We start from the raw sequence: 22,914 nt of genomic DNA, 5'->3' as shown, positions 1-22,914 counted from the left end.
GCGTGCAGCTCTCACGGTGAGAATGAGGGAACCGACGACGTGTCAGCCAGCTATATAGGGTAGAGCGCTCTTTCTCTCTCCAACCCCCGGCGTGCGCCTACGCTGCGCGTTCGCTAGATATTTCTTATTTTTCGCCTGCAGATCCGAATGACTGTTACAATTTTTGTTGTCTTATTTACGGGGATTCTTTCCATAACTATGATAACAACATCTCAAATAATATTATCCGTGGCATTGCTGTAATTCAAAGCATGATTAATAATTCATAATTATTGATATCACAAGACAGTAATTTGTCACATTTAAATAAAGCACGCGTAATATTTTAATGTTTCCTTATTGACTATCATTTGCCAATATAAAACTGACACTTAACTATATTTTAAAAATGTAGTTTTATATTATTACTCTATTTCTATTAGTGTGTATCGTTGTTTCTTCTATCTTTGATTTTAACGAAAAGACAGATGTAACAACATTATTTATAATGTTAACTGTGAGTGTGTAATCGATATTACACACTATAAACTGATATTCAATAAATATCAATCATTGGATACCATTTTGTGTGACATCATAATATTATATGTTAATAAACTCTTACAAATCAAATCAAAAAATGACGTCATGATCGTTAGATCAGGGTCACCGCCATGCGTTTATACTTATAGGAGTTCCTTATTGCTCCTTGTCATTATTATATATTACGTTGATTTACATGTTATAATAATATATTAAGTCTCCGTACCCTGCAATGTGAGCATATGTGTCAATAACGTTTATTTACTTTGATAGGATAATATCTTTTCCTTTGGTAAACTTTATTGTCTACAAATAATTAAAAAAAAAGATATACAACAATAGATATTATCAGTAGTAGTTAAAAAATGTTGATCAAAAAATGCTGTTTTGTTAATTATGAAGTAATAACAAATAAAAAAATCGATCCTTTTACAACAAGTCGTGCTCATTGTCCTCATGAAAAGAAGAGCTGCCGAAAAAGATAAAAAATTAATTTAGCTTTACTCTCTGACAGAAAACCCTATCCAGTGAAAGGGATCAATTTTATGCGCGACTCTTGTACGCCTGGGAGAGATCGAATGATTTTCAGACTGACCGTAACTTCCGGATTTATTCGGGATATTCATCATTTATTATTTTAATGTAAAGTTGCATTTTTTATGTAAATATCCATTTAGCTCAGATTCAGAATAGAAATATTCCTAAAAATGCAGAAAGGATGTCTTCATGATTATTCTACATTTTGATATCTAGAATAAGTTTTATAAAACATTAAAAGTGTTAATATAAGAATAAATTATACTTTATTACATTCTTCTATCTTTTATCCGCATTTGAACATCTCAAGAGTTATATAAGGATTGCGCGTCTGTCGCTTAATTAATGAATCGTAACTCTTTGTTCTTACTTATACAAAAGATTTAATTTCATTCATCTATTCGAGAGATCTTCGTACATATAGACATGTAATTTTAAAAACTTGTACGTTTCTGCATTTGGTTCGTTTTGTGATTCCGTTTCAAAATTCTCGTCAATTCAAAAGAAGTAGACTTAAATATGCATCAAAATTATAAGGATCGTGTTGTTTTCAATAAAAAATTTGCAATATAAAACACAAAAATTCGTTGGCACTTTAGATATCGTGGTCCGATATCTCCGTTCATTAGTCGAAGCGCGACTAGGATATGAAAACGAGCGCAGATTATGGCTAGCAATATGAGCACCATTGAAGATGTGTTACAAGGTAAGGCATTATATTAAAAAATTTATTTTCTCTGGCTGAATTCATGATAATCGGATGTTTTCTCAAACAGTGTACTCTTCCAACTGCGAGTTTTTCAGGGCTTGATTAACCGGTAATATTACCTTATAAATGCACATTTCCATTGCTGCACGGACTATAGATCTGAGCTCTTCGGGTGTCTATGTTCTTTCGTATGCGTTTGATTAACTTTTATTACCTATTCTGAGAAATCTTATTACGAATCGCTTTGCTAATATTATATTCGACTATTATTCTGCGAACAAAAAGAGATTTTTTACATTTTGTTAAACTAGATTTTTTTACAAGTATGTCTCCATGAATTTCTATAAGAATTTTCGTTATTTACTTAATGTTTATTTACAATCTGTCTAATATATTAAGACAATAAGTAAATGAAATATATACTATATGAAATTCAGCAGAATATTCTAGAGAGTATTCTGTCTTTGTTTTAGAGTGTGCATGTAATAAATCGATTAGGATTTATTTATGCATTTATTAATTCGATAAGGATGATATGAAATTTTTATATGATTTTTCCGTGATAACATCAATAATTGTAATAAAATCTCAGATTGACAAGAAATATTACGAAATATAGATATTTTTATAACTCTCACGAGAAATTTTCAAATTAGATGAATAGTATTGTAAATACAACTTCTCAGTATATGCTACGTTAATAAACAAATATGATCGTAACCTTTTCCAACATTAAACTCAACATTATTTCACCTATATAAACTATATAATGAAAAATTATTTTATTTAATAGAAAAAAAATATATATATATATATATATATATATATATATATATATATATCGATAAAAATGTTTTACCAACTCATGCTTATTCAGTGTTGAGGATTAACTAGATGTAGAATGTCATAGATGGCGCCAGCGATCAAGTTTTGCCGTTTTTTTAGAAAATCGATATGAAATGACTTCTATATACGTATATATCTGACATATGTTATTACAAGTATTTAAAATTATGTTAGATAAATTTAAAATAACATTTGTAAAAACCAACTTCCATCAGCTACAATTAATAACGATAAATCATTTGTATGTCAGCTAAAATTGATTGAATCGATTATCGTTATGAAACATTTATTAACGATGAAAGTAGAATTGAAAAATACATTGAAATCTTAACCGACGGTATAAGGTTTGTGAAATATTGCCTTTCAAATAAAAGTATTCAAATCATAATTATGTGCTCCCAATATTCATGGTATCAAACAATAGGCCCTCAGTTCTGTTAATTTTTCCCTATACCAATAACCCATTCCCACAAGCGTTTCTGTCAGCGGCGATAAGTATGCACTCGGCCGTTTTTTGAAATTTCCCCCGAGGACTAAGACTATGTGGGAACTTGAACCATGCATTGCCTCAGGGAATCAAGTATACATATGGATATGCATGCAGGCTTGTGCAGAGGCTGAGCATGTAAATTTCTAATGTCTAAATTAGATTTATCGAAGTAATTTCAGGAATCGTCGCAACGATTAAATCTTAAGCTTTCGTTTGCATTTGGTCTTTGCATACTAATAAAATATCAGAAACTAATAATAAAAACGAGAAACTAATAATTTTGAATAAATCATTTGAAAAGATGCAAAGTTTATCGAGTAGTGAGTGCGCTGAATAGAATGAAGCTCGAATGCAATAACGAGCTTTCGGATAGAATCTCATTAGAAGTTGTGGGCAATGCAGCGAGGCGAGCGCGTTGGTCAAATCCACTTATTCGTGCAAAGGAGGGAGACAGAGACAGAGTACCTAAATGCGTCCCGATTAGATGCTCGTTTAATATGACGGATACATGCCCATATGCAACGCTCGATCGCGCTCGCGCGAGTCCCATCGTTCGTTAATTATTCAGCTTAATTAATAATTCAATAACCGCTGACGACTCCACCTATATACCGGCACGTATCTCATCGCGGCGCAGTGCTCGATTTGTTACTTTTCAAGCGATACTGTTCGTAGAATTTGTTTTCACTCTCTGATTATTATTTTACATTTATGTTCTGTTTTACATATAAAATATTTATTCCTGTTGCCAAGAAGATGCACAGAAATTGTTTTTCTCACTGCAATGTCAAAGTTGGAACGAAGCGAATAATGAAAGAAACTTCATTATTCGTAGCAAAGTGCTTCCGAAGAGCACAAGAATCGCACGAAGTTTACACGTGTAGCGTGGAAAATTCATTCAATAACGATAAACAATTTTCAAATGTGCTGAAAGCTACTGCAGGCTAATTAAGCCCTCGCGCATATTGTTTTCCTTACGCAGCAAATGCAAATGTAACAGCGGGCTGACCTAAATTCGACGTCGGGGCAATGTGCGCGCGTGCTTTCTGCAACAGGTTCGAGCGCTCTCGACGCTTAGAAAACAATATTTCGCCAACTATATATGCGCGCTCTCTGGGAAAGCTTTTAATAAGGGAACTTTCAGTTGGCCATTTGAATTCTTCGTTAGCACGCCTATCAGCATAAAACATCATGATACGTAATATTTTAGTACTAGACATACTATTCTTACAGTTATTTTAGTAAATAAGTCTTAAATTGATAACTGTCGAGCTTGCAAGCAACTATTTAACCAATGCACGTCGTCAAGAATGAGAACAGTGATGAGTGGTCGATTTGAACATATTATTTTTACACAATAAACTTCATTTCTAATTAATTATAAAACGAGATTCAACATTTTTTATATGAATAAAAATGTCATTTGTTTATATAATAATCAAGCATATTTATGACATTCTACCATTCGAGCATACTCCGTAGCTTATCAACTATTCTTAAATAACGGGCGATCAGACTATTGTCGTGAGACAAACTAATACTAATAGTTATTAGTTTCATCCATTTCACGTTAACTTCTACAGCAAACCATAACTCAACGATTAATTTTCACACAGAACATTCAAATAATGAACAGATGCGTGATAGCAGCATATAAAAGAGTCGACGCGTCTCATGACTACGTAAAAAAATTATTATCACACTTACGACAATAAAAGTACGAGGGCAGGTGGTTCTAGTTGTCATGTTCTTCTCGCATGCTCGACTTTCAATGAATTTAACGAATACATACACGAATTCGACAGAACGTGAAATATTCGCAATTCTCTTTCTATTATCAGTTTAGTAATAAAAAAGAGAAACGTGGAAAGGCATAGAAAACAGCGAAAATAGCGTAGCCAGAGATACAGCAGGATGCAGGAATCTCTTTACTCTTTGTCGGTCCGTGCGATTACGTGCAAGTGAATATACAATATCCTCGTCTTTGTGTTTGCACTTTGCCTTCTACGCAGGCTCGCATTGACTGGCTGTCCCTCTCTTGGCTATTCCTGTATTCTACAAAGACCTACTTGGCCGGTGCAGTTGTGATAACGACCAGATGAAATCCAAGACTGTCTCTCATCCATTTTCCCTTGTGATTTACGATGCTCTTCGTTTATTAGGGGGCTGCTGCGCGACGCGAGGTGTCATCGCTCAACGTGGCGGCTTGATTGTTAGCCTTGTTCAGAGATGAGTGTGGCCAACGGATAACCTATTTTCACGTGATATCTAAAACTCTACTATTTTTGGGCGGAGGTTTATGTCCATATAATAGTGGACTGTTCAGTAATAATATTTCAATAACAATTTTTGTTGGACGTCATGGAACTAACTTTCATAACATTACAGCATGCAGTCATGTTTACCGATTGACAACCTAAATTATCAGTGATTATCGAAGATTATTGAGCTATAAGTTTGGTTCAGGCCATTTCTCGTTTACACCAAGTACGTTAATATTATGGAGACCGAAAGATTTCATCGTGCCCTATCATTAAAGAAAGACCAGAAAATAATCTATGACTACTAATTTTCTTCGACGACAACATCATCGGCAATAAATGCCAGGCAAGATCACAAAGTTAGCTTGCTGCTGCTGGGCGGCCAAAGTGAATTCCCTTGAGGCAGCTCCATTTCCTCTATACCTTAGCGTGTGCACTTGAGAGTGCGCTTGAAGGATGGCCCGAATAATGCCATGGACTGTGGGGATATCCGTTTCGTCGTCGTCGTAGCCGATAAATTACGCAAGCAGTCGCACGCCTGCTATCCAAGTGCGGATGGGCGGGTTCGATGCTCGCGCAGAGTTGCGGCTATTGTGCTTGCGCGAGGAGACAGTATGAGAAAGAGAGAGAGAAAGAGAGAGAGAGAGAGAGAGAGAGAGAGAGATCTTGCGGCTGAGTTGCTGCTGCTTTTGCTTCTCAGATTTAAGATCAGCAATTCTACGTTAATCATGTCGCGACGTGTTCATTGCAATATCCTTATTTCGCTTCGTTTTTCTTCTTTGGTCGTTAGCCAGGTGATTTGGTATGGAACGGAGCCTCCAGTCGCATAATGCTGCTGCTGCTGCTGCAACGCATGGTGACGTATAATGTCTGAAGCACACCACAGGCATGGTTGGAATTGAGACAACCGTCAGACACAATACATTTATACCAGACGCATCGTTTCGCATATCGCGCTGGAGCACGAGAGAAGAGCATCCGAATTCGCACGAATTTAAGTTGCTAATACTTTGTCGCTAGTTGAAAAGGCAGAAAAGCTAGAGATTACTTTAAGAGTCAAATAGTTTCATTCAAAAAATGCATTCATTTAAATCAATAGGTTCATTTCAATTTTGAAAAGTGGAATATGATGCCCTCATTGTTATAAGCTCACAATGTGAAATAGAATATGTGTATTCATATTGCTGTAAACATTGTCGACGGATGCACGGTTCATGTATAGCGATAGACGATAGTGATAATAGACTGTTTATCGATGCTCGTTCAGCGTTAACTTACGGTTATCATCCACGAATTCGATAATAAGAAAACAAAGTTTGCTAAAAGCTTCAATCCCAAAACATGAAGCTTCACTTCACGTCTAGCATAATCGACTGAATAATATAATGTTAAGCACAGTATTTACTTTGAAAAGCTTCGGAGGGTTCAAAGTAATCAGTGCATTAAATAATATCGTCATGTCATGCCAGCTTTGATTATCGCTTTGACCTACATAATCCAATTAACATCCTTCAAAAATTAGATTTCATGCTACGTTTCCGGACAATTACTTTACTCAAACTATGTTTGACTGCCTTTGAAAATTACGTGACGCCATGAAGGTTTTGGCTTATGAAGACATTTTAAAGTTGTAAGTGCCAATTGAAAAGTTAGGATTTATAAATAATTCTTCATAGATTTCATCCAATATTGTCGTATAAAATATTGCATCGGAAGCAAGAATTTTGAAAAATAGAAAAAGGAAACCTTGATTAAAATAATTCAATGTAACAGCTAAAAATTAGGGAGTGCTTTTTTACAAGTGAGAAGCTAAAGTACGAGGTACTGCGGGGGTTACTCGCAAATAAAGTAAGTAATAGATATGACGCGGCAGTAGCCGTTCATTAGCCGAGTAATAATTCAGTTAAAGCACGCAATTGTCTTGCTAGGGTGAACTATTATAAAATCAAGTAAATTCTATTAAATAGGATGCAATCGGAATAATGAGCGTTTGCGGTTGTTTGCGGTTGTCACGTGTTACGTTGATCAACGAAACCGATCAGTCTGCCGTTCTGATAATAACCAAACGTAATTCATTATTTCATTAGATGTATGATGTTGACTAGAATGCCAAATTCTTATAAAATGTTAATTTCACTGCAGCTCATTGAATGGGACATCTAGTAGATAAGTTGCGGCTACATATTCGAGAGTGTATTATACTTGAGACATATTATTACAACTTGTTAAGTACCTAATGTCATCTCGAATTACTTGATCTTAATGTTCAAACTGCTGAAATTGAACGTAAGGATTTATTTTTATTTTACTGTATAAGTGTACATTCATCAGCTAAGAAAATGTTGCTTCTCTGAAGTTATTCTAGAGAATCTTAAAACAGTGAAAATCCCAAGGTAACGAGCTAAGCGTGAATCAGGATATTTTATTCGCACGTAAGATAGCTACTAAAATTCCAATTAAATTGAATTTTCTCTAAGAGTTATTTTTCAAGAATTCGCTCATCCGAAGATTCCGAGAATTCGTTGTGGCCTAAAAATCCCATACGTGTTGACCAAACGACTATAACGTATTTGACGTACAAGTATGAACAAAAAGTAGACTACACTCCTCGTAACACTACACACCCTGCAACAGATCTATTTGCTTTAAAAACAACGTATTCTTGTAAAAGCTGCACCTTGACGAAAAAAAGTCTCGTAAGTTCAGTTTGTTGTGTCCATCAACGAGAAGAAAAGCAACAGCGTCAGTTGAAAAAATCACGACATTAATTTATTCGAGCATGTGTGCATATAGAAAATGGAGAAAGCTCATACCATTACGATCCATTCAACTTTTATATTATATTACTAGCAATTTATTGTCCAAAAAGATGCGTTTCTTATCGTTTCCATAACTTGTCTCATAACAAGTAATGTTCGTATCTACTAAGAAACAAAAAAATGAAACAAATTTTTTTACCCCCTCAGCTTCCCCAGTAGCATATTATCGTCACTTCAAACCCTTCTTCCGAATATAAAGTGGCCATATACTTTTTCGCACATGAGCTTCAGGCTTCTCATAAAAAGCTTAAAACTTTTCCTACATGTGCTTAATACAAGAAGCGAAAGGGAAAAAGAAAGGGTAGCTCGAAGAAACATCTCTGGTAATACTAAATCATCGGTCTACTTACACGTTGGATACGTTCAATTGAAACTCACGAACAGGTTGGCAAGAATGAGTATAGGTAGCACGGATATTCTCGCTGAGGAGAGAAATACGATCTCGTGCGCGCTCGCGAGTCCATTAGCAGCTGCCAGCGACGCTCGACAGGACTTTCCAGTTTACGCGTACATCAACCCAGGAAACGAGGATCTTCGCTCCACAAGCACGAACTTGCGGATGGAGGAAGCATTGTAGGTTCGTTCAATATATAGGCAAAGATTTGCTGAGTAAGAAAGAAAAGTTATTTTACAAAGAAAATGGACCCGTTCAAGAAGCGAAATAAAATTCAAGCATCTATAAATCAACGAAATATTTTATAAACGGACTTCTAACAAAACAATTTATAAATACACCTATGAAATTGTACAATACATCACAATTTCTATAAAATTAAAATAAGCAATACAATCAATTCACCTTCATTATAAAATTAATTGGGATTTTTGCTCTTTCAATTTTGAAAACTTTTTATGGTAAAATATTGATTTATCAACTTCTTTTAGAAATAAATTTTGAATAACTGACGTTTTTTATTATAAAATTTTCGTCGCTTAAGATTTAATAGAAAGAGAAACATTAATTTTTGTTATTTCCATCGAAAATCCGAAAACCCATTTTCAATATGCACTATTTCATTTTTAAAAAGCTAGTATGATTAGAAATTTTGTAAAGTTTTATAATCTTAAGCTTTTATGAATTCAGCATAATTTTATCTTTACATAAATATAAAATACATTAAATTATAGTGAAATGTTTGCAAGTATTACTTGTACATTGCTATTGAATTACTGTGAACATTGTTCTGTTTTACGGAAAAGTATATTTTGTGTGAAAATGAAGAAACACCACGAAAAAGTAAAAGCCTGTAAGGCTTCGTATCCGTAAAATGTGGCCAAGTCTAATAATCGAGGTAAGGAAACGTGTATGAAAGTTAGTCGTAGCCAAAGCCCCTTGATCCGAATTAATTGGTTTACGGCTAGGAACGGAAGTCCAAGCCACGCGCACGTGCACATGTGCTTATAAAAAGAACGACGTACACGGCTTACTCACCGCGTGTACATATGGGAAATTGGTAGACATCTGTTTATTGACAGGAAGGGGCGAGGGAGAAAGAGCAAACGGGATGAAACTTGGGTTCCTCAAAGAGAAGGTTGAGTAATTAGCTGTAATGAAATTTTATTTCTAAAGTAATGAAAACTTGAAAATGTGGCTTCTTGAAATTTAAGTAATTTCGAGATTAAGGTTTACCGAATATTTAAACAAAGTACAGAAAACATTATAAAAACTTGTTATTATTAAATGTAAAAGCAGTGTAGCTTTTATAAAAGATTTAACAAAAATGAGGTTTATCACATAAGTAACAATTTTAACTTGAAAGTCTGATAGGATATAGAGATCGCCGACAGATTAATTAATCATTGAAGAAACTACCCTTATTCATTCCCTTCAGTAGACAGTCATAAAACAGCAGATTCAGTATCCTAAATCCGAATAACGACATTTCCAAAACTAGCACGTGACTGAAATTGAATAATACTAATCCCCTTCGAAATAAAGTACTGACAGGGACGCATGCCTCGAATACCTCGTGTCGTTTTCGCGGTGTTACATACGGGTCTAATTGTTCGAACGCGCCGCGGGCACGTGGATCGGCGTCAAATATACGCGACTGCAAAGCACGTCATATATATCAAACGGGGCATGCGCAAGTGGGATTGGCGTTGCCGGGTGGTGCGAGAGGCACTAGTCTGTGTCGCGGCAGCGCGCAAGTCGAACGTACAACTACACTGCGCTCATTCATGAGCTTTTGTGTGTTATGAACTATACAGTGGTTTCGCTATTTGTATTTTTCTTTCAATTTTCTTCGTGGTGACACAGTGTAACGACAAAATATGTGTGCACATTACTGATTACAAACAGATGTTGACAACAGTTGCTCGTTGTGAGAATCAAGCATTGCTTGGAGGTTATAACAAAGAAAAGATGAGGGAAGTTTCGTGGCAATAACTATACAAGTCTGATAAAGGTATAATGATGACTAGGGCTGGTGAAACGTGCCTCCTCTTCCTCCTCGACAGGTGGCCGAGCGCAATGCGACTCTTACTACTTGTCGCCGCTCTCACCACAGGTGATTCTATTTTTACTTTGTTCTTGTCGCGCTAGGCTCTTTTGCATGAACGACCTTTTTTTTTCTTTTTAATTCAAGTAATTTTAATTTTACAAGATTATTACGCTAAATACAAAATTGCTACCTTAAGTAACATTAGTCTTTGCAATAGTACTTGAATACATTGTTTGTTAGTTGTGTTCATCGTATTTACAGTGATAGTTTACAATCAGTATACCTTATTTTTATTTTTCTTCTGCTTCTTTCTTCTCACTGTTCCTGCGAGCTGACAGCGGGAATGTTTTTATGACTAGCCAGCGAACGAGAGGCTTTTTGTTATGTTTCTTTGAAAATTTTTATTATTTGCAAGTTTTATGTATCCGCGATAGATGATGCTAAAAACCTTTTAGCTTCGAAGAAAAACTTTTAATTGAAAAGTTTGTGCGATCTTCATTGAAAGAAAGCTTTTCAAAAATTGTGCGATGTGTCGCATCTAAATGATTAGGTACGGGAGTTAAAGAAAGGAACCTTTTACTTGTTTGTCACGTGGAAATTTTGGCATATTATTGGCACCTTTAAATAAAGTTACCATTCATCGTTACATCATCAAAGTTATGTTAAAAAACCTTTCACAGTTCTCATTCTTTTATGGTATGCATGCGCTCGAGAAAGAGAGAGAGAGAGGGGAGAACGAAAATTTTCTTGAAAAGTTACACTTCCTATTGAAAGTTATTGGAGTGTGCAATATTTTTCGTGAGAAACTTTGAACGTTTGATCATAAAGTTCAAGTGGAATTTTCCCTCTCTCTCTCCTCCCTTAAAGTGGATTACACTAAGTGATTTTTAATTGAAATTCTCACTGAAGTTGCACTTTAATGAACCTCGCAGCTGAGTTGAGTACGTAATTATTTTGTGTGAAACTGGATTGCCAATAAATTCATCAAAAAACTATGGTGCTTATGAAGTTTTAAGTATTTAACTTCTGAGATATTCCAATGAAAACTTTTCCATTCCACCGCTAATCTTAATTATTATATTACTTTGTAATATGGTAACGTAGCGCTATCGATTATGAAAATAGTTGAGTAACTCAGTAACTATACCGGATTTATCGATATTATACTTTATAGTTCTTGATAACTATTCTAACGTATTTTAATTTAATAAATAATATTTGTTATGTAGTTTAACTTTTTTTTTATTTAACGTCGCTCTATTTATGCTCCATCAGTGCTAATCAGCGACGGAGGCTTGCAATGTGTTTGAGAATAAAGCACATGAAACTTTTTTCAGTGGTGCTTGTATCAATCAGCAGGGACTGGGAATCGAACCCGGGCCGCCTACTGGGTGCGATTCCGTCGCCCTACCGACCGAGCCATTGCAGGCCTCTAGCTTAACTTAAAAAAAAAATGAATTTCAAAAATTGTAAATAAAACAATTACCGACAAAATTTATTATTAATGAATTTGTTATTCTTATTATATTTAAATACTTTAGGAATTATGTGGAACATAAAATGAAACAATAAATTGATGATATGTGCGCCATTTTTATGCATTCATGGAATTGGAAATTACTGAATCTTATACGAGTAATCTGCTTAAATTATTTTTTTAAACGAACAAGGTTGAATTATACCTTTGTTCTTTAATGCTCCATTAATTTTCTTCTTAATCCTATCATGAGTTTCTATATTTGATTCGGATTACATCTGTCCGTGCAGTATTTGAATAACTTAATACATTTTTCCATAAAATGAATTTGAAATATATTAATTACAATATATTTTGCATTAATAAAAAGTTCAGTTTATTAAATATTGCATAAAAATTACAAAATCTATTTGTGCTTATTCAAACCGAATATTGAGGAAAATATATTTATTCAGAATATTTCATATCGTCTCTTGAAAAATCAGTTTTCTTACAATCCTTAATTTTTTTACCAAAGAACGTAATTTTATTGTAATGTTTGTCTTACGCGTTTGATCGAATTTCATTTTTTTTTATCCTTTTCCATTGATGTGTGTCATTCACTTCATTTTATACTCTGTAACACTAAATTTATCGACTATGATTTCATTATTTCTTGATTTCATTTGATATTTACTTTCAGAGTGATAATAATCTTCTGAGTCAGATTATTCATCCAGCTACAACTTCATTGCAATTTTCGTTTGCTTGTTAATCTTCTCAGATAGCACTATTATCCTTATAAGAGCAAATTATTATATATTTTTCCTTCGTATCTTAACTCGTCTCCCGTACTCACTACTGATGTAAACGAAGCGAGTGAGTCTAATAAAAATTACATACTCAAATAAACATACCTTACGTCAAACGGATTAGTCATAATAAAAAGATTCGGTTTTATCAAATAACTCTCATTTTTTCAAATCATGCATGATATTTTTCAAATTCTATTGTGATTCAGTTTCGATATTCGACTTGTGTTAGAGCTTATGATAAATTTATTTTTTAAACTTTGATTTGTAATTTGTTATATTTTTAAAACTTCTGTATCGGCTTTACTGAGGTCAATTTTCACTTGAAAAAGAGTAAAACATTAATTAGATTATTATCAATTTTTTTTGTGATTATTGTATTATTATTTATATGCGCAAGAAATTTCATAAATTTGAAAGCAGTTAGTAAAAGAAATTCAATTTATAGTCCATTTACCCTTCATACAATCGTTTGGCCCATTTTTCGCAATAGCGACAAGCGTTAGACGCAGTAAATATTCGACCGTTCAAACTGACGGTAAAAAAGCAAACTTCGGACACGCACGCACGCCCTATTTCACAAAGCATAAAAAGCGTGGAAAGAAAGACTAAAGTGGCTGTTTTTTTCTGTTATTGCTATCTGTGAAACGTTGCACTTGGATTTACAAAAAAAATATCTGGAAAAATTGTGCAATAGGTATTCAAATCTGATAGTTGAAAAAAATATTATAATAATAATAAACGAATAAAAAACGTATATTAGTGCTCTTTCCGGTTTCGAAGAGAACAAAAAAAGAACTATGAAAGAGCCAATTAAATAGTGAACGGTGCATAAGAGAGAAGAGAAGAAACAATTGAAGATCTCCGACGTAAAAAATAAGTGGCCGCGCGGCGCACGGGCTTATGCGGAGATTTAAAGGGAGACGCAAACGATGAGGGTGAAATTGCCATGTGCGCGCTTATGATAATTGCACGACGGTTCCCAATATATACTTATTAAATAGAGGACGTACTTAGTGCTCGTCAAGGGCCTCTTTTTTCTTCTTAATAGTGACCAATTGATTTGAATCTTGCGATTGTTTGTCTGATTCGAGGCTAACAATAAAAGCACTTATTTATTAATGACTCAAACAAAGATTTATGCACAGCTCTATGTCAAGGCAAAGTATGATTTGCATCGATTGTCATGCAGCCTAGGAAAGAAGTGATAACTGCCTTAAACTTTATACTTACCTTATCTAAAATACTGGCTTATTAGTAATTAGAAATTAATCCTCGGCAGTCACACATATGCGCAATCACACCCCGTGGAAGCAAAGAGGACTTATAGCCATATCAGACGGAATAATCGGGAATTTATGTAGCTGACGAACGAAGCATTCCCCGAGGCACTGATAGTTCGTAGACACACGCGTTCCATAAAGTAATTACGTTATCGGAATTTCATTTGGCCTACAGGGTCGTCCTCCTTCTCTCAGCTACGAGCGGATAATCAGCCTTGTATAAACGCAATTGTCGTATACGGCAACACAGTTTCGTTGCAACACATATAGAACAGACTTGTTCCTGTGGCAAGGCATCATAGCAGAGGCGCATTCAAATTTTGACGAGGTATTGGGGCAAATCCACGCGAGTATCGAGATGAGGTGGTTACATATAAGATGACTGTGTTGTGATCATTTGGTGCGACCACGTGTGTAGAAGCGCTCGCTCTAGGCAAATTCAATTTCAAGACGAATTATGTGTCTTCCGTTCAACTCCCCACTGGACTCTCTACTCCGCGATCTATACTGCATTGACCTATCTGATTTTACGACTTGTGTGTATTCAGCCGTAAAATTACGTTCTAGCTTGAGTTTTACTGGATACGTATCTCTTTACATATTTCAGGCATTTATTTCTGAAAATACAGACCGCGCTGAATCAATGTCTTTCTTAAAATTTACAGTAAAATACCATTTGGCTAATGTTAAACCACTTTTACTCGTTTAGCCGTAAAATACTTGCGAGAATATGAAAGGGCTTCGTAGTTAGCTCACTTGACAATGAATTTTAAATAATGGAACAAACTTTAATAAAAAGTGCATAAATCTACGTATAGTCACCACGTCCAAACTCGTGTAGCATAATCATTTTATTCATTCTACGGCATCAATTCGCGTACATTTGAAATGCATTAGCCTGATAACGAACAGATTTCTCTTCTATTTCTTCTCGTGAACCTGTAATCTTTGGAATTTCCGGTGTACACGAGTCATCGAACAGTTAAACTTTCTTCCGTCGTTGTCGTCGTCGTCGTCGTCGTCTTCGTCGTCGTCGTCGTCGTCGTCGTCGTCGTCGTCGTCGTCGTCGTCGTCGTCGTCGTCGTCGTCGTCGTCGTCGTCGTCGTCTTCGTCTTCGTCTTCGTCTTCGTCTTCGTCGTCGTCGTCGTCGTCGTTGTCGATGTCGTCGCGGATATCGATTATTCGTAGTGAGCCATGGTGCTCTTGAATAAATCATAAGAAAATCTGAATTTATGCGAACCATTCGCTACGCTGCTACTATAGCTATATTATAGTCTAACTATATAGCTGATGGCTTCACATTACGACTGTTCGATTAATTTTCCGGGTTCATTTTAAAGATTCTTCTTCTTTGATTTTTTTTATTAAAATAATATTGTAAAGGAAGATCAAATTTATTCCTTTCATGTAAATTGAATATGTATTCTATAACAGACTTCTGTACGACATAAGCAGCCGTTTCTTTCAGTTCCTTAAGTGGTATATAAATTAAGCCGTCCCTTTCCTGGTATCGCTTTTGTCTTTGCGTATACATAGCCGACTTCTTTGGTGATTTTGAAGTAAGAAGTTCAAGAGTCCTTTGGGGCCAATTAACTCGGGCAGTTATTTCAATAATTAGCGGATTAATTAATATACTTTGAAATGGAGACACGCTGAGAACGGAACTAAATGGATGCTCTCCTCTTGAGAAGATTCATTGTCGACTTTGGCTAGTCTGCGAAAATTTGGATTGCAATCCATTGTTTTGGTCTGATAACGAATTCTAGTACTATAAAAAATCGTAAAATTACGTTTCGTTAAAATTATTCTTTACATTCTGAAATTATGAGTAGGCAAAGTTATTATTTGCAGTTCTTGCCTATTACGCAAATTAATAAATATTTAATATGCCTTCCATTTGCAGCACATACTCGACTCGATTCAATTGTTTATATGATTTTCAATATCATCTATAAGTGGAAGACCATGTTTCGTTGTTAAACGAGAATCGCCGCTAGTCACGTTGCCTACTTGTCATTTCCGAACTAACAGATACTTTTCGATGAAAATTTACTGGCTGGGTGTGTAAAAATTCAGTTTGTTAATAAAAAAGTGTGAGTCAATTATTATACATAATTAGCTCTTTCTCAACTTATAGCCAGAGGTCCAAATTTCCTAATAAAATAAAGTGTGGTGTGTGGATCTCTCGAACGACAGAAAAATGCATGGAATAGCCGTCAAATGAATAAACTTCCAAGTCTGTGTTTGCGAAGAAATAGAAAGTTTTTCTCAAATGTCACTTGCGTGTTTACTGGAGAGAAAGAGACTCCACGATGCATCTGCTCACTTCACAAATGGCTCGTTTGTCCCCTTATGCTTTATCACGAATGGTACGACATAAGAACGCACTTTATTTATGAAGACAGAGGAACGCGCTGCTTCGTAGAGATGAAGTACAATTGGCTTTAATTGGTTTTCATCTACTTCCAAGATAGATTGTATTTTTTTCTTTTATTTGTATAACTTGAGACACTAATGCTCGTGTATTTCTTTGTTGCTCTACAGATAGAAGTAGGACTTACGATGCGGATTTGTTATGACATTGGCCTTGTTACTGAATATTGCACAATTGTAATATGAAAAAAATGGAATTGAAAAATCACAAATTTGGAGTCTAATACAAATACAGATTCATGTTCGTACAAAATATTCGAATACATAAAAAAATATTGTAAAGGGTACTTGAAGCAATTAGAGTGACTAGTAACCACGATAAAACAAGGTTGAATCATCGAGCCTATTACTTAAATGTATTTTCTTGTCAAATCAGTCATTCTTTTAAAAAAAGGTTATTCATAGTCATTAAGTTCTCGACGCCACGCCTTAAAAAAGCATATTCTCAGAAATAGCCGAGTCACCCAAAGCGGGCAAGCGAGTGCGAGCTTAAAGTCATCGATTCGGCGAAAGCTAATCGAGCGTGGCTTGGTGGGGTATTCGAAAATTTACGATTTCGGCAGCTGCCGATAATGACCCTGCGCGCGAATACTTTCAATTAGTTGGCTATATCCCGGAACGCCTGTTTCTCTGAATAAATGATTTGACCTAGGTGCAGTTTCTATGCAGTTTCGCTTGCAATAACGCTTGCGCTGACATTCTGTGCAAGGTATCGTTTTAATTTATCTTAACGGGTTCTCTTTGTGCATTTTTACAGTAAGCGTGAAAACGGAGCAACCACAGACTTCGAAAATCGTGCAGAAATTAGAAGCACCGACAATCATAGACCCACACAGTAACAAGTTGGTTTTACGCTGCGAGTATGATTTGGGAGGTAAGGAACTTTACTCGGTCGACTGGTACAAGTACGACAAGATGCTGTTCAGATACAAGCCAACTCTAAGTCCTCCCGGATCAGCCTTTAGTGAGGCGTCCGATGACGTCCAAGTAAATTTGGCCGAGAGCAGCGGCAAACAATTGACTCTTGAGGGCCACGCAGATTTTCGAAAGAGTAAGTTAATTGTTAGCTGCATATCGATAAATCGATGACATTCTGCTTTTCCTTAAACATTTCCTATTCATTTGTAATCACTGTAATATTACCGTGACCTGTCTACGTTGCAACTGACAGATATAAAAGCATATCAAGGAACATATGCGTGCGAAGTGTCGGTAGAACATACATTTCAATCTGACATCGCAGTAGCGAACGTGAGCGCAGCAATTTTACCAAACAGTCCCCCTATACTCCAAGGTCTCGCACCCTACTACCAGGTGGACGATCGTCTCGATGTAAATTGCAGGTCCGCTCCTAGTTATCCACCCGCCGAGATTGTCTTCTACATCAATAAGAACAAGGTGACGTATCTTTTATTTTTATGTTTCACTAAGTGTACGTTATGATGCTCTCCCCCCGAGTGTAGTTGTAAAATCAAGATAATCAGCAAATACTCTAGCTTAGCACGCACGCATCGTAAATCGACGGATCGGAAGACTTATTATAGAATAGGTCTGAAACGGCTCTGTATCACGCACATGGGAAAAAGCGTATATTTCGAAAGTTGTGAATTTCATGAGAGGCGAGAGAGAAAGACTGAATTAGCAAGGATGGCGTCATCCTGTCCGTGGGATAAAATCGTCCCAGTGCTATGTTCGTGGTGATGGGCGGTTTACTCGAATTTTACGTTGGCAGCTGCAGTGAATTTGGTTATCGCGTGCGTGCGGCAACCACGCTGTAGGGCACTTTCGCTTGACTTTTTGTTAGGGGGCTGTGGGTGTGCGCGCGATATATAACCATTAACTTTTGAAAAATTATATTCAATATTTTAATGGGCAGTTGGCCAATTGAGTTTAATACCCACTGCGTAGTCAGGCGGAGATTTTGAAATGATGAATGGAAGTGATAACCGCGATGGCTTATCTTTACAACAAAGAAAACTGATTTATAATTTCAGATGCCGCCCGCGTACGTGCGCTATGACAAGACGGCGTACCCGCTGGACGAGTACGATATAGTGCCATCAAAAGCATTCCTGTCGTTACTCTTGACCCGCAAACACTTTCCCGACGGCAATCTCAATGTCGCTTGCAAAGCAGTCATACCTCGAATTGCCACGGCACCGGAGTACAAAACTGAAAAACGCGCATCATTGGCCGCAAGTAATCAGAGACTTGCACAGGAATTGCCATCGACATCTGCGAATTCTTCAAGTTCAGCATTTGGGAGCAGTCTGATGCTTTTGATTATTGTAAATACCCTTTTCATTTTGTAAAAACGTGCGTGCTGGACACGTAAACATTTATCACACCGAGCGTTGAGGATTATTGTTAAATACTGCCTTTTTCGACATTTTTACACGTGTAATTCGATATATGTTAAATTGAACTTGCATTAAGTATGTTTTACTTTTACTTTAATATGTATCGATAACTTTTTTAGCGTATACAAACTCGAGAAAGTATTTTTTGACTGCCATAAAAACAAAAACATATATTTTTCATTAATCGTGACTAGTGCATAAAATTAATTCGTAATTGTCTGTTTTAGATTGAGTTAGATAAACAACTGTTTTGATGTGAATCGATAAAATATGTGAGTCAAATATCAAACACAGTGTCTAAATATTCCATTCGCCCTGTAGATGCACTATGTATTTCTATCTATAGATCACACTAAAACGAAACAGAATAATAGTATTATTTTCCGTCAAAATGAAGCTATATGTAATGAAATAAAAGTTTATCTTCGTACAAACATACATACATAAATACATACATACATACATGCACGCATACTTACATGCATACATATATCTATGTATACATATGTAACTAAAACATTTCATGACGTCGCTATCAAATTTTGACGTATTGTTTTTCAAGACTTAATGTTCGTGCACTTGAAGCGGGGAAGGTTAACCATTTTTTTATCGCTTATTAATAAACATCTTCACTTCTCCATTTATGTACATAGTGTGTATACTGTATTTCGACTTTAGAAATATAAAAGAGAGAAAACAAAAATAGGATATATATAAATATATATTGACCTTTGATCGTCGATGCACCAATAATTATTATTTGTATTAAATATCAGTCGTATATACATCCGATATATTGTCTGTACATACAATAAAAATAATGTTACAAATAAAAAATGAAATATAACTAATCGTCTCTTAAAGGTTTACTTTTTTGAAAAACCAAACTATTACTAGACCCCTCCGAAATGCAAAAAAAAAACAAAGGTTTTTACACTGATGTGATGCTTGGGGCGTAAACAGTTTGTGCCTGGTTGCATATGACTGGCTGGTACTCTCGTTACTCAGATATACGGATATATATATACATGCCTCGCTTCTAGAAGTTCTTTAATTACAGAAGGCTGTCGATAGCCTTTTCTCGTGGGACAATTGCGCGTATCTTCCGTGGGACACCAGATAGAGAGCGGCTCGTGCGAAATCAATACGGAGTCGCAGCTCTCTGCTACTGCATTATGTCAGGCTTTCTCTCGCCTGCCGCAGCAGCAGCGACGCGCGTCGTGGGAGACAGGTAATCGAATGCCGACGCTGCATTGTATCATTGGAGCTAAGAATGCGCAATGTCCCTTCTCTTTTTCTCTTACTCTTTGAGTTCTTTAGTTGATTAGGTTTTTTCATCACTGCACGATCAGGTGAGCTTAATTTCGTTGTTGCCAGTTGTAAGATAATCAATTATAAATTCAATCATTGCTTTGGATCAATGAAATCACACGACTTGTAAGCTGCAAGACAAAAATTATACACGATACAATTTTTGATCATTTCCATAAAAGTATTATTAGTACACATATAATTTTATTCATTTTAGTGCAACGGTTAAATGTATATTTTATTTTCTAATTAAATTTCACATTAATATTTTAAAATTACATTACTCATCAACAAATAAATACATGCGGAATAAGCATTTAAAAAAATGCAAAGCTAACTAACAAACACTATCAAGAATATAAATAAACAGTGCATTTATTGTTTTTAATTTAAAATGTCAAATGGAAATTCGGTCAGCAGCCAAGACAATTCCATGCACAAGTATGCATATATCATAGCAAACGCGCGGTGAACGGTTATGTCGACGTACAGGGTTCAGTCATGTCGAAAATTGCGAGGTCAGTGAGATGCAAATTGAGCCAGAAAACGGATATGAAGATCCGTTGTTAGCCAGTCTCACGAGCGAAATAAACACAATAGCGTGCGACGCGACGAGGGAAGGGGTACAATTGTCATTTGGAATAGGCTATGTTTAGATTAAGGCTCGATGCAGGCGTGTGTATTTGCATGCGGTTCACTTGGAATCAATGCTGCTGCCGCTGCTCGAGTTTACTTTATATCATTTCGCCGCAATTCGATTGTTATCTAAAACCACCTGTTTACTATTATGATTAGTTATGATTAGTTGATATTAAAAGAAATTGAAGGTGATTTTGATAACATATTCCGGTTTGATTTGATGATGGATAGAGTTTAGAAAGAATAATTTGAAAATGTATCATTGTGTCTCTTTATTGTATATTTTTTATCACACGATGACGAAGAGTAATGCTCAGAATAGATATATAATATATTGAACGTTAGAACGAACTTTGAGGTATATTCTATGTTTGCTTCGTTCCCAATATTATACGGGCTCAGGCTGAAGAGACTGATTAAACAGCCATAAAAATCGCACGCAAACGGAATGGACTTTAATTGAAAACCCACCAGGTGCATGCTTTTCGACTGCAAAAAGCCATCGCTGTCAAACTCCCCTCCCCGCGATCAACTCGAAACGAGCCAATAAATGTTCAGAGTCCAACAAGAAGCACAATTAGATTGGGACGAGTGATCGTCAGTGAAAAAAAAATCAAATAAAAGTGAAGGATGGCAAAAACTTTGTCTATTCATTTGTCCAACTATCGTAATTGAAGTGAAGGCTATGATTCAACTTTCGATGGGATCCAATAAAGCGAATGAAAAAAGTGGAATACGTTAATTAGTATATGAAATATAGATACTTAGCATCGGGGGCAACCGGGATAAATACGAAGAGCGAGCGACATCTCTCCGTCGTCGAGTAATTACACTCGCGTAAACACGTTAGTCATGCACAAAGATTACGAACGTCGCTGGAGAGCTGCCTTGAAACTACTCCTAGACCTCGACTTTGACCGTAATTACACTCGCACACAGACGCTTACAAAGCAGGCGGCGTGCATTTGCCTGGTATTTACATGCTTTCACTCTGTTTATCGATGTTTGTTACGTCACAAGAGCCCTCGTTGTACTCGGTTATGCCGCCTGATTTACAACCTTTCATTTCGGCTGTTACTCGCTTTCGTTGCCTTGATAGTTCCGCGCGCGTGTACTAAGTTCTACGGTTGCGGACAAGATGCACGCAGTGCGACCCAACTGATCTATGCACGTCAAGGGGATACGATATAAGCTACGATTCATTTTCTCTCTCTCTCTCTCTCTCTCTCTCCGCGTTTTTGTCTCTAGTTGAAGGGGCTACGATTGTGACTTATAGACTCGTGGGAATTTTAAAAGGTTTGTTTTCTTCTTCTTTTTTCTTTCCTTCCGCATGGGAAAGATGAGCTCTACGTTGATCGATTGCTCGTATTTACTGAATTGGGATTTGAATGTGTGCTGTGCGTGTGCGAGAGTTGAATTTGTTTATTAAATTTCTATCCATTCATTAAGAGAAACGAAGTAATGTGCTTATCCGGCTGACTTTCTTTGTCTTTTTATATAATATGCTGCCAATATGAGTATATAATGTATGAGTTGGCTAAAGTGCCAGCTGGGAAATAAAAAATTTTTGCCCGATCTTTATTAGCCTCGTTGAAATTTTAACCTGATTTTCAGATGTTTAATGTCAAAGTTAATAATATACGTTATATTCGAGTGGAATTTGACGATGCGTTAATTCGTCAAATAATTAAAAACATATTACTTTTGCTCAAAAATTAAAAAAATTGTCCAAATCCCAATAAAATAATCAATATTGCAATTAAATTTACAGTCGATTTTGTATTTTAATTGAATACCTCGTAATCGGCCTTATAATTAATAGTTTGGAACAATGGCATAGAGCGGAAAAGTAATCATAAATGATAATTAAGATAATACGGTTGCAACAACATTCAAACAGATTCTAACACTTTCACAAGCTCGCAGAGGAGTAGCTAACGTGCATACAGGACATGCCAGTGTTACATGCTTACGCGTCTGTGCTAAGTACAC

General features: G+C 35.9%; 1 protein-coding gene across 3 annotated transcripts; it reads left to right on the top strand.

The window, feature by feature from the left end:
* Positions 1–10,330: 10,330 nt before the first annotated feature.
* Positions 10,331–19,795, top strand: LOC131668483 (uncharacterized). 3 transcript variants are annotated; one of them, XM_058942694.1, is made up of 5 exons: positions 10,331–10,694; positions 17,370–17,486; positions 17,571–17,663; positions 17,784–18,010; positions 18,607–19,795. In XM_058942694.1, the coding sequence occupies exons 1-5, from the start codon at positions 10,598–10,600 to the stop codon at positions 18,922–18,924; spliced, it is 852 nt and encodes a 283-aa protein (XP_058798677.1). In that variant the 5' UTR covers positions 10,331–10,597; the 3' UTR covers positions 18,925–19,795. The 3 variants fall into 3 exon arrangements, with proteins under 3 accessions (XP_058798677.1, XP_058798676.1, XP_058798675.1); XM_058942693.1 differs by having other exon boundaries at positions 17,370–17,663; positions 17,856–18,010; XM_058942692.1 differs by having other exon boundaries at positions 17,370–17,663.
* The last annotated feature ends 3,119 nt before the right edge of the window (positions 19,796–22,914 follow it).

This window comes from Phymastichus coffea, unplaced genomic scaffold, assembly GCF_024137745.1.
Source record: "Phymastichus coffea isolate CEN01 unplaced genomic scaffold, Cenicafe_Pcof_1.1 PCOF00078, whole genome shotgun sequence".
NCBI classification, from domain to species: Eukaryota; Metazoa; Arthropoda; class Insecta; order Hymenoptera; family Eulophidae; genus Phymastichus; species Phymastichus coffea.
The sequence above is the reverse complement of the archived record's forward strand: the minus strand, read 5'-3'. Positions and strand labels throughout refer to the sequence as shown.